The sequence below is a fragment of the Giraffa tippelskirchi genome, chromosome 4 (genome assembly GCF_054371585.1).
Source record: "Giraffa tippelskirchi isolate mGirTip1 chromosome 4, T2T-mGirTip1v1.2.pri, whole genome shotgun sequence".
NCBI classification, from domain to species: Eukaryota; Metazoa; Chordata; class Mammalia; order Artiodactyla; family Giraffidae; genus Giraffa; species Giraffa tippelskirchi.
The window spans coordinates 168,282,707-168,296,084 of record NC_137278.1 but is presented as its reverse complement, the minus strand read 5'-3'; the positions used below and the strand labels follow the sequence as shown (position 1 = coordinate 168,296,084).

At 40.5% G+C, this 13,378-nt stretch overlaps 1 protein-coding gene across 16 annotated transcripts in view; it reads left to right on the top strand.

The window, feature by feature from the left end:
- Positions 1–13,378, top strand: part of BPIFC (BPI fold containing family C) — a 53,864-nt gene that overhangs the window by 1,301 nt on the left and 39,185 nt on the right. For 6 of the 16 annotated variants that reach the window (XR_014082349.1, XR_014082348.1, XR_014082347.1 and 3 more), the window contains exons 1-4: positions 80–430; positions 2,347–2,483; positions 8,424–8,753; positions 12,075–12,169. Coding sequence is in view for 9 of the 16 variants with exons in the window: in XM_081591350.1 (XP_081447476.1) it covers positions 8,429–8,753; positions 12,075–12,169 (420 nt within the window). In the remaining 7 variants the exon portion in view is untranslated. Of the gene's footprint in view, positions 1–79; positions 431–2,346; positions 2,484–8,423; positions 8,754–9,429; positions 9,864–10,671; positions 10,972–11,614; positions 11,806–11,976; positions 12,170–12,986; positions 13,021–13,378 lie in introns of those variants that run through there. The other 10 variants (XR_014082351.1, XM_081591353.1, XM_081591357.1 and 7 more) reach the window with 9 other exon arrangements.

Genomic DNA, 13,378 nt, shown 5'->3' with positions numbered 1-13,378 from the left:
GAGACCAAGGCAAAAGCCACAGTGTCTTTTATGATCTCATCTCAGAAGTCACATACCATCACTTCACTCGTTCAACCAAGGCTTCAGTGTGGGAGAATCAACCCGAAGGCATGAATACCAATAGACAGGGATCACTGAGGTCCATCTGGGAGTCTAGCTACTACAGAGGGCCTGACAGTAATGACGATGATCACTTAGATGAGGAAAAGAGTATTGTCACGTTTCATCCTTGTAAAGATAGCCATTTTCCAAATCAGAAAAAAGTTGAATAACGTTTCTTCCAATAGGTGGCAGCACTTGTCCACATTCTGACCTTCATTCACTCGATAAATACATGCTTATCACTTCCTGTGTGCCAGAGTATCCTAGATGTGGAGAAGACAAGTTCCTACCCGTGCAGAGCTTACAGAGAAGTGAATCAACTTTTGTGGTAGGGCGTAAAAAGTGTCTTGTTTATGATAGAGATAAGAACAATCCTGGGGACTGGGGTACATAGGGAAGGGTGGTCGGCCAGGAAGGTTCTTGAGTGGCAAGCGATAGAATTGAGAAAGGAAGGATGACAGGACCAGGGTGGCTTGATGTGGCCATAATGGACACAGTGGCTCAATGTGGACAGAGTGGGTATATCCCAGATAAAGAAAAGCCTCAAGCTAAGCAAAGGATTTGGGGCACATCCTAGAATGCATAGGAAACCATTGAAGAGTTTTAAGCAAGGGAGGCTTCATCTATCAGAGTTCTTAGCTCTGAGCAATAGAGACTGACTCTGACCAAACAGAAAAGCAGCAAATGAAAAGGATAATGGATAGTTTGGGGATTCTGGGATGGCCTGAAGAAGTGACTCCAGGTTAAGCTTCTAGGAGGATGCTCAGAACCACACTGAAGAACTGGCCTGATGAGGAAACTATCTTGACTGGTAGTTGCCCCACTCCATCCTGAATGGAAGCTGCTGTCACCACTGCCAGGAACCACTGGGGAATGGCTGCCACCTCCAAATGCCACATGATTTTACACCAATGAAATGCCAAGCTTGCAGAAGAACCTATATCCTCACCTCACTCACTTCGAAATTGAGACTTCAATGCATCTGGGATGCATCTGCTTGAGGGAAACTGAGGCCTGGAAACTGAGGGAAACTCTTGGCCTGAGGAGACTGGAATTTAGAGTCTGATCTCTTTCCTTGGGGAAGCAAGACTTACAATATTTTAGTTTCCCCAAATGGAGGAAGGCAGTTCAAAAGATGACAGGAGGCCATGAGTCTGACAGATGGGTCAGATCTGAGATATGAATCTGTCCCTGGTAGAATATGGCCAAGATCAGGGTTTCTCAAGTTCTGCACTGCTGACACTTGGGTCTCACAAGTCTTTGTTGTGCAGAACTATTATATCTTGTACCTTGTAGATACTGCTATTTAGCAGTATCCCTGATCCCTATCCGCAAAATGCCAAGAGAACCCCTCTCCCTCAGCTGTGAGAACCAAAGATGTCTCCAACTCTGCCAAATATCCCCTAGGAGGAAAATTGCCTTGGAAACCACTGGATTGGAGACCAGCCCAGTTAAACCAGCCCATTCCAATGGGCTGGAATGACAGTAGGAATGGAAACAGTGAGATGGTCTGGGAAGATATGTCAGAGGTAGAAATAGAACCTGAGAAATGGCTATGTTTAGAGACTGTGGATATGAATTTGAGCAAACTCCAGGAGATAGTGAAGGACTGGAAAGCCTGGAGTGCTGCAGTCCATGAGGTTGCAAAGAGTCAGACACAACTTAGCGAATGAACAACAAATCAGGGTATAGCTTCAGCTACTCGAACAGAGGTCTGAAATTGTAGTGACCTAAGTGGGATATAAGTTTATTTCTCTCTAAAATAATGGTCTTAAAGAAAGAAGTGTGAGGCTAATATGGTGTCCATCTTTGGAGACTACGTACCACAGTCTGCCTCTTACTATTGCATAAACCTAGTTAAGTTACTGTCTGTAAAAATAAAATAATAACAAAAATATATCAAATGAGTATGCTGTAAAGATTCAGTGAGATGATACCTTTTGGGTTTTGTTCTAATCCGTGAAGTTTGTGGTAATTTCTTAAGACAACAACAGAAAACTAATCCACGTGAGATCTTTGCCTAAATCCTTTGCACAATAAAGTGTAACCACTGGGGTGGAGGAAGTAATCCAACCACAGGAGTGTAGGAGGGGCCTGGAACACAACCAGAGCATCTCCAAGGCACAACCAAGATGTAAGGTGCTCTAGAGGACAATCCTCCAAACCTCAAAGTTCCATGAGAATATTATATACCCCTTCTCTCAACTGTCTTCCTCATTGAGAATTTGTTTTTCTGTTTTGCAGGATGTCACCTTAATGTCTGCAAGCAAAAGTCACTGCAGTTTTCAAAGAGTTCCGAAATTTACATTTTTTTAATGGGCCATTTTATAGAATATTACAAAAGGATGATGTCACTATTGGAATTCATTCACTGGCTCCCTGTAAGCTTTTTTTTGGGGGGGGGGAGTATAGTTGATTTACAATAGTGTGTCACCTCTGCTATAACTTAGTTATACACATATAGACATTCTTTTTCTTACATTCTAGGCTTTTTTAAAATAAAATTTTTATTTCAGAATAGTTTTAGATTTATAGAATTATTGTGAAGACTTATCCAATTTTCCTTTTATTAACAGATTAGTATAATAGATTTGTCACAATTAATGGACCAATATAGATACTTCTATTAACTAAAATTCATACTTAATTCAGATTTCTCGTTTTTTTTCCTGTTCTATTTTTTCTCATTCTTTCTGTCCCAGGATTCTGTCCAGGGTGTCACCTTACATTTAGTGGTCATGCCCCCTAAGTTCCTCTCATTTGTGATGGTTTCTTAGACTTTCCTTGTTTTTTATGACCTTGACAGTTTTGAGGATTATTAATCAGGTATCTGGCAGAGTGTCCATCAATGACAATTTGTCTGGTATCTTCTTATGAAAATATCATGACTGAGGTAATGTGTTTCTAGGAAGAAGACCACTGAGGTAAAGCACTATCATCATCACATCATATCACGATGACGTTTGGTGTTAGATTCTGACCACATGACTTCTCCACCATAGAGGCATTTCTTTTTTCTCCTAGGTTTAGTTTTGTAAGTGCCAAACTTTTCCGAAGTGGAAAACATTTTTCATTCCCATCGGCAATGAATGAGACTTCCTACTGCTTTGTATTCTCACCATCAGTTTGTATTGTCAACTGTTTGTTTTTTTAATCTTAGCCGTCCTAAAAGGTGCATAGTTGTATCTCACTGTTTAAATCTGCAGTTTTCAATGACAATGCTGAGCATCTTTTTATATGCTTACATGCCACCTATATATCTTCTCTAGTGATGGTATCTGTTCAGATCTTCTGCCCACTTCTAACTGGGCTGTTTGTTTTCTTGAGTATCCTTTAGTTTTCTGGACATAACTCAAATTTCTGTGCATGACAAAAACCCTTTATAATCTAGGTAGAAACCCCTTTCTTCAATCTGCCCAGTGACCCCTAAAGAATACCCACACTGCCGTATTCCAGAAAGCCTCCCCCACTTCCGTTGACCCCGTCTCCCACGAAGTCAGTTTGCCTCTGAGCTTTTACACATGCTGATCCTGGTACCTAGAATACCTTTTCTATCCTCCTTTTGAGCAGAGTGTGTTGCCCCTTCCTTTTGCTCCAAAAGCACTTGGAACGTCCTTTTTAATGTTTTCCATCCCATTGTAGTGCAATTATTTGTGTACCAGGCTTTCTCTAGTCTGAGGCTGTGAGTTTCTCAGGGGGAAAAGGCAGGTCTTATCCATCTTCAACAACACTCAGATCCCACCTCCAATGTGAGGGCTGGTTAAGCAAGATTCAAGATATGACATAAGGATATCCATGCTTATCTCAGAGGTCTTGATATATTTATTTGGAAAAGTAAGATCTGCATTCTGTCTCTACAAGAAAAAGTCAGATTGGCCTTAGTTTCAATATTTCCTTACAAATCTAATCCATTTTCCTGAATCTTGAGCTTTAATCTACATATTGATAGTTCTCACCCTTTAGAGTGTCTCATAAAACTTATATGAATTACAAGGCTTTCCTGGCCGACCAGTTGCTAAGACTCTGCCCTTCCAATGCAGGATGCGCAGGTTCGATCCCTGGTCAGGGAGCTAAGATCTCACATGCTGTGCAGTGTGACCAAAAAATAATAAATATTTTAAAGAGTTATATGAATGTACATTTAAATTTTAGCATGAAGTTAAATTCATTTTGAGCTGCAAAAATAAAAAGTAACTCCCTTTCAAATAAACAGTAAGTAAGGGTTACTGGGTGAGTGGGTTTGTTTATTTTTCAAAATCAGCAGGAAGTCACTGCCATAAACCATTCCAAAGTGTGATTGGTGGGAGAGACTGTGGTCTGAGTCAGTCATCAGTGTCCACCCAGAAATGTTATCACATGGACAACAGGGGAATGTGGCCTGGGACTGAGCTGGGAAGGGAAGGAGATGTGCTGTCAGGCAATTGGGTGATTCTGCTAGATGTCTCCCTAGCCCTTCCAGAGCCACACTAATTCCAGGCAGCTTCCTCTGGTTAGAAACAAACTAGCAATTTCAAACAAACATACATATCTGTGTTACTCACACAGATTCAATTAGCAGCTGGAAAAACCGGATGTGCTGCCTAGCAACAGTATCCTTCTCTCCTCACCTTCCACATCCACTAGACTATGGCTTGTCCTTTTGTGACCTACCTAAAAAAGGCAGCTTAGCACAGGGGTTAAGAGCCTCCCAGATGCAACTTAACCACAGAAGTAATCTTAACCATAGTGGTTCAGAGACTCCCAAAAGCAGAACACCTGGGTCCTGAATCCTGGCTCCACAATCTAGCTGTGATGCCTAAGACTAGGCAAAATTACTTAACCTCTCAGTCTCCTCATCTATAAAATGGAGATAATATTATATAAGCTCAAATAGCTTTGGTGGGGATTTAATGAGTTCGTATATAAATGGTGCCTGTACGTGCGTGCTTATTTGCTTCAGTCGTATCCGACTCTGTGCGACCCTATGGGCTGTAGCCCACCAGGCTCCTCTGTCCATGGGGTTCTCCAGGCAAGAATACTGGACTGGGTTGCCATGCCCTCCTGCAAGGGATTGTCCCAACCCAGGAATAGAACTCATGTCTCTTATGTCTCCTGCATTAGCAGGCAGGTTCTTTACCACTATTACCACCTGGGAAGCCCCATAGAGTACCAAGCATTCAATAAATGTTAACTCTCATTTTTCTCTACCTCTTATATAGCTCTTCAGGGTTTCCTTTTAACCAGATTTTACCAACACAAAGTGTTGGGGAATGGGGAAGTCAAAGTGTCCTTTGTCCTAAAACTGCTTTATCTGCTTCATCACATACACACACACACACACACACACACACACACACACACACACACAGAATCCCTGTTTCCTCCCACTTTTGTTTCCTACAAAAAATAACATAATTTGTTTCCAAGCTCAAAAACAGTCTTATATTCAAATAACTTCTTTCTATATGGGAATAGCCCAGACATTCTAGAAACCAAGAACTAGGATGATCCGTTCTTGTATCTTGACATCTTTCTCTTTTTTTGACATCTTTCTTTAATGAAGATTCTAGCTTGTTGATTTTTATTTTTATTTTGGAGTGTTAATTAAAGGTGTCTCTTGATCTGCAGAGACTAATATACTGTCAGCCATTCATAAGTGAAATAACAGTAGGCAGTGACCAAAACCATCCCAAAGAAAAAGAAATAGAAGAAGGCAAAGTGGTTGTCTGAGGAGGCTTTACGAATAGCTAAGGAAAGAGAGAAACAAAAGGCAAGGGAGAAAGGAAAACATACACCCAACTGAATGCAGAGTTCCAGGAAATAGCAAGGAGAGATAAGAAGGTCTCCTTAAACGAACAATGCAAAGAAATAGAAGAATGGGAAAGACCAGATAGAAATCTCTTCAAGAAAATTGGAGATGTCAGGGGAAGATTTCATGCAAGGATGGGCACAATAGAGAACAGAAACAGTAAGGACCTAACAGAAACAGAAGAGATTAAGAAAATGTGGCAAGAGTCCACAAAAGAGCTATGTAAGAAAAGTCTTAATGACCCCGATAACCACAATGGTGTGCTCATTCACCTAGAGCCACACATCTTAGAGTGTGAAGTCAAGTGGGCCTTAGGAAGCATTACTATGAACAAGGCTAGTGGAGGTGGCAGAATTCCAGAATTCCTGCACTATTAAAAATCGTAAAAGATGTTGCTGTTAAAGTGCTGAACTCAATATGCCAGCAAATTTTAAAACTCAGCAGTAGTCACAGGCCTGGAAAAGTTCAGTTTTCAGTCCAATCCCAGAGAAAAGTGAAAAATGAAAGTAAAGTCGTTCAGTCATGTCCGACTCTTTTCGACCCCATGGACTGTAGCCCACAGGCTCCTCTATCCATGGAATTTTCCAGGCAGATTACTGGAGTGGGTTGCCATTTCCTTCACCAAAGAAGGGCAATGCCAAAGAATGTCAAACTACCACACAGTTGCACTCATTTCACATGCTAACAAGGTTATGCTCAAAATCCTTCAAGCTAGGCTTTAGCAGTATGTAAACTGAGGACTTTCAGATGGATAAACTGGGTTTAGAAAAAGCACAAGAACCAGAGATCAAATTCCCAACAACTGCTGGATCATAGAAAAAGCAAGGGAATTCCAGAAAAACATCTACTTCTGCTTCATTGACTATGTTAAAGCCTTTAACTGTGTGGATCAAAACAACTGTGGAACATTCTTAAAGAGATGGGAATACCAGATCACCTTACCTGTCTCCTGAGAAACCTGCATGTAGGTCAAGAAGCAACAATTAGAACTGGACATAGAACAGTGGACTGGTTCAAAATTGGGAAAAGAGTACAACAAGGCTGTATATTGTCACCTTGCTTATTTGACTTATATGCAGAGTACATCATGCCAAATGCCAAGCTGGAATGAAGATTGCCAGGAGAAATATCAACAACCTCAGATATGCAGATGATACCACTCTAATGGAAGAAGGTGAAGAGGAACTAAAGAGCCTCTTGATGAAAGTGAAAGAGGAGAGTGAAAAAGCTGGCTTGAAACTCAATATTCAAAAAACTAAGATATGACATCCAGTCCCATTACTTCATGACAAATAGAAGGAGAAAAAGTGGAAGCAGTGACAGTTTTTATTTTCTCGGGCTCCAAAATCACTGTGAATGGTGACTGCAGCTATGAGATTAAAGGACTCTTGCTCCTTGGAAGGAAAGCTATGACAAACCTACACAGCATATTAGAAAGCAAAGACATCACTTTGCTGGCAAAAGTCCATATAGTAAAAGCTATGGTTTTTCCAGTAGTTATGTACAGATGTGAGAGTTGGACCATAAAGAGAGCTGAGCACTGAAGAATTGATGCTTTCCAACTGTGGGGTTGAAGAAAACTCTTGAGAGTCTCTTGGACTGCAAGAAGATCAAACCACTCAATCCCAAAGGAAATCAATCCTGCATATTCACTGGAAGGACTGATACTGAAGCTGAAGCTCCAGTACTTTTGGCCACCTGATGCAAAGAGCCAACTAGTTGGAAAAGACCTTGATGCTAGGAAAATTAGAAGGCAGGAGAAAGGCACGACAGAATGAGATGGTTAGATAGCATCACTGACTCAATGGACTATCTGGGAGATAGTGGAGGATGGAGGAACCTGGCATGCTGCAGTCCATGGGATCACAAAGAGTTAGACATTACTTATTGACTGAAAACCAACCAAACTAGTCTTGCATTCTCAACTGTCATTATAGGTAGGCTGGATAAGTAGGAATTCCCAGAAAATCCTTAGTTAAATCTGGAAGACTAAAATAAATAATGAAACTGGATATTTGGATATCATGTTGCTGGCTTTTGTTGTTTTTAATGATGAATTTTGTAAATCACCAGGAAATGATTTTTCCAACAGAAAAGAAGGCTTGAGGTAATGTCTAAGGCCCCTTACAAATAATTGCTGGCTTTTGTTGTTTTTAATGATGAATTTTGTAAATCACCAGGAAATGATTTTTCCAACAGAAAAGAAGGCTTGAGGTAATGTCTAAGGCCCCTTACAAATAAAATAAAAACAGACCAGCTGTACTCTTTTATCTTCATGTCTTAAACTCCAAGTGTCTGAGACTGTTTTTCCAAAATTATTCCACATCACACATGAGCTGTACTATTATTTACTTCATAAATCAACCCAATTCTTCAAGTGTATATAAATTTGTTTAAAAGGGGAAGCTATCTAAAGGGGAAATTTTTATTAATATCGAAAGGAAGGTTATGACCAACCTAGATAGCATATTAAAAAGCAGAGACATTACTTTGCCAACAAAGGTCCATCTAATCAAGGCTATGGTTTTTCCAGTGGTCATGTATGGATGTGAAAGTTGGACGGTGAAGAAAGCTGAGCGCCGAAGAATTGATGCTTTTGAACTGTGGTGTTGGAGAAGAGTCTTGAGAGTCCCTTGGACTGCAAGAAGATCCAACCAGTCCATCCTAAAGGAGATCAGTCCTGGTTGTCCATTGGAAGGACTGATGTTGAAGCTGAAACTCCAATACTTTGGCCACCTCATGCGAAGAGTTAACTCATTGGAAAATACCCTGATGCTGGGAAGGATTGAGGGCAGGAGGAGAAGGGGACGACAGAGGATGAGATGGTTGGATGGCATCACCGACTTGATGGTCGTGGGTTTGGGTAAGCTCCGGGAGTCGGTGATGGATGGGGAGGCCTGACATGCTGCAATTCATTGGGTCGTAAAGAGTCGGACACGACTGAGCGACATGAACTGAACTGAGTAGAGGATAAATGTAAAAAAAATATATAAATATCATGAACATTAAACTCTGTACACTACTACAAAGTAAAAGTTGTTTAAAACATCTTTTAAATTATTAATTGAAAATAATAGAGAAAATACAAGTAAAGGGCATCTAAATTATCGACAGTGAAGGAAAAACTTTAACATATGCTATCTCACTTAGTTTAATTCTCATAATGACTTTTCAAAGTAAATGTGATAACCATTTTTATAGAAGAGTCTCTGAGACTTGTTGTTTAAAACATCTTTTAAATTATTAATTGAAAATAATAGAGAAAATACAAGTAAAGGGCATCTAAATTATCGACAGTGAAGGAAAAACTTTAACATATGCTATCTCACTTAGTTTAATTCTCATAATGACTTTTCAAAGTAAATGTGATAACCACTTTTATAGAAGATTCTCTGAGACTCAAAGGAAATCAGTAAATTGTCCAAGTTCCCAGAGTTGGGGTGGGCAGGGCAAGTCTGTGTGAGCCCAGAACCACAAGGACTGCAGGATGGGGTTCCCCCTCCCTGCATTTCACATCCTCTCTCCTCTCCTTCATCCAGGCCATGCTTCCCAAGACTTCTCTCCAAATCCTGTGCCAAAAATCCCAGGATTCACAACACTGATTTGAGTTAGATTTTCAGTATTTTGTGCCAAAAAGAAAGATTAATATTTACATCAGAAAAAATACAATTATTTGTATTTTACAATCTTCAGCTTGCTTTTAAGTGGAGCAGAGTCTTATGCGGCTGGTTAATGGGTCTGATGATGCAAATAGGAGGCTAATCAAGATCTAAGTCTTCCTGATAGAAACAAGGAATGAGGATGGGAAAGACTGGGTTGGGGTTGGGGGAAGCAGGAAATGAAGGCAGAGGTAAGAAACTGCAGGGGAGGTAGGGGAAAGAGAGACCAGAGACAGAGAAGAGGGACAGAAGAGGAGAGACGACAATGCTGCCACTAAGGGAAGATTCAGCAGGAAGGAAAGAAATATTCACAGGTACTTGATAAATTTTTTTCCCATATAATGTATTATCTCATTTATCTTCTTCCATGTCTGGTTCTTGGTTTCTTTATAATGCACTAAAATTAATGCAATACAATACAATTTCATGTGTTTATCTGTGTAACGCCTGAAATGACCCCATGCTCCTCCTATCAGATGACCTCACCACTTCTACAGATTTAATTCCATCTCGAGGATGATGACTCGGAAATTCATATTTCTAATCGACCTTTCATGGGAACTCCAACTACCCACCTGACGTAGCCATTTAGATGTCTAATATCATCATTTCTGCCCTTACTGCATTCCAGACACACTGGCCCACCTTGGCTATTCCCTCCACCCAATCCCTTCAGGGCTTTTGCTGTCTGGCTTCTAATGCTCAGATCTCAACTCAGATACACCTCCTCTGAGAAACCTTCCTGAGCCATCCTAACAGACGAAGAACCTCAGTTGCATCACCCTACCAATTACAAGACCACCCCCTCCCCCAACTACATTCCTTTATTTCCCCCCTAGCACATCACAGTCTACCCATTTTGGTTTGTCTTCTTGTTTGCCTGTTTGTTTTACATCTCCACCCGCTAGAAGATAAACTCCATGTGGACATGATTCTGTCTTTTTTAGTGAAAGGAACTTGTACATAGTAGGTGCCCAATATTTGTGGATTTAATGAATGAACGAGTCTATGATGACAGGCAATAACTGATCCTATGAGGAGAGTATCTTCAGGCTCCTATCACCATTGATATGACCACATACCAATGAATAAAGATATTACAGCACTTTACAATTCAAAAGCATGTTCTCCTAGGTTACTGCTATGGTCTGAATATTTGTGTCCCTTCAAAATTCATATGCTGAAATCTTAACCCCAAAGGTGATGTTATTAGTAGGTAGCACTTGGGGAATTCATTTCTTCTAAAAGAGGCTCCAAAACTGTTCTTAACTCCTTCCACCCTGTGAGAACACAGCCAAAAGAATCTAGCTGTGAACCAGATCTTAAACCACAACAGTGACCTGGATCCTGCTGAGCAACAGAGTCCTAACCAAGACATAACTATGCTGGCTCCTTGATTGTGAACTTCCCAATTCCAGAACAGTGAGCAACAGATTTGTTGTTTATAAGCTATGTCTTAGCTTATACATTTAGCTGAGCTTAGACTGGCTTGTGAAACTTTATTATAGCAGCCTGAACAGACTAAGACAGCTATCAACATCTTTTTTTCACCAGCACCTATTAAGGTAGATGCTATTTTTATTCCCACTTTACCCCTAGGAAAACTGAAGTTAAACAGGTACCTATAACTGGAGCTGTGCTAGATGAGAAACTTAAAAGCTTTTAGAAGTATAGATAATGCCAAGCAAACATACCTGTTGTTCTTCCTAGTTTTCCTGAACTGTCCTGGTTTTAGTACTGAAAATCCTGTGTCCTGGGTAAACCAGAACAGTGGATCACCCCATCTTAAATTGTAAATTTAAGACCTTAGATGCTTCATGTAAGCAGATTCCTGGCCATCTAAAGTGCAGTGACTAAAACATGGGGGATGGGAGTGGAGAATGGGGTTTAGAGACTATAGATACCAAGTTCCAAAATAGTTGATGAACCCACCTAAACTGACTTCAGAAAAATGCTGGGAGTGAAAGTCATTAATAATCTGAAAAAGGAGCCGATAGTTAGAGACTCTTTCTGTGATCTGACCCTGAAAGATAAAGATGGTAACTAGGTTGGCCTGGTTATCAAGCCTCATGCTTTCAGAATGAATCTGATCCACCGAAAGTCCAGAAGGTATTCTTGGCAGTAGTGGCACCATTCAGTGCAGGCGGCCTGACCGAGGGAAACCAGCTTACTCTCCCAGAAAGGAAAAGTCTTCCTCTTCCAATTCAATACAACTGAACACCTTTTTAAAATATACTGGAATTCTGAAGCTTTCTGGTAAAGTAGCCATAATAATTTCTCAAGATGTATGTATGTATGCACATGCACACACGTGGGTGTGTGTGTGTGTGTGTGTGTGTGTGTGTGAGGGAGATAATTATTGCATAGGTGGCATTGTCTGCTCATCTAGGTAGAGACTGAAGTGTTCATTCATGTCTTCATGTCGTTGGGTAATTGAAGTGAAGCAATTATGTATCACATTTTGAAAGAGGCTTTTTAATAAGATTCAACACTAGATGATTCAGACTTAATTATCATCTTTGCAGCAGATGAGTTCAAGGCTCCAGTGGAGAACACATCTACTTCAAAGGCAGAGGGAACTGAAGGTGCTCCCTGGTTTTGGATACTTCCTCTTCTTGAGGTAAGAATCTTGAACCAAGATTGAACCAACTTGAATCTTGAACCACCTTCAAGTCTCTGCCAGTGCACAGTGTCCCAACGGGAACTACCCTCTTGCTGGAGATGACCCAGATCTGGTAGGACACCTTGAACAGCCAGCTGTCATATATCCTGAATTCTTTTGGTCTGCCTAGGTTTTTCTATGCTTTATTTCTTTACGTCACTCAGCCCACCCAGAAAACTGTGAACAGCTCTAAGAAAGAAATGAGAGTTGGTTTAGACTACAGGTTTAGTTCTGCGTCCTTCAAAAGTGGGGCTCAATAGTTTGGACTTCTATTTTTGCCTCCATTCCAGTAGGGAACCCAGCACAGTGGCAGAAAATTCTAACTTGTCTCTCGACTGGTGTGGTTAAGACTAAGGAACTGCAATGTTATCTGTGCTTTGGGATCAGGTCTTAAACCACAACAGTGACCTGGATCCTGCTGAGCAAACAGCCTTCCCATCTACCTGAATTTTGTAACTCTTTTGTGTTAAGTACGGAGTTTGAGGGGACGGGGGTGGGGAGACTTGGGTAAATTTTCAAGGCCCTTGTTATTAGAGATCTTGGTATAAAATCAAATGTGTGGGCTGAATCCCTTGAAATATTTTTCAAGTCTGCCTATATTCCATACCTGTTGATTTAAACTTCTTACCAATTTTATTATCTGTCTTAACCATTAGGTTAGAATATTCTTATAAACTAGGCTTCTTTAAACCAATTGAACTTAATTTCTCAAACTTTGTCTCTATTTTAAAGGCTACACATTTCATTCACTCAACACACATTTTAATTTTTCCAGAGTCTGCCACAGCTCTCCTTCATGAGCAGTAATGGTAAGTTGATATTTTTAAGAACTTTCCTAAGTTGTATGTGAGTTTTCTTTTTTCTAGTCGTCAGAATGGCTCAGGCAAAAGCCATTTAATTTAGAAGTGTTATTCTGTCTGGACATTGCTATGGAAATGTAATGCCTTCTGAGATTTTGAGTACTGGAAAGAAGAATTCCTCAGAAGCAACAAAACAGGTAACTTGCTGGCAGGTTTTTAAATCATCCCGGATCCCTTCTTTTAACAGGCAACTCACCCTGTCCTTACTTGTCAGCCAAATTACCTAACCTTTTAGGAGTCATCTCCTTGTTTGACAAGGTTCTGTTCCTCCCCTGCCCATAAATTATCATCCTAACCAAACAATTCA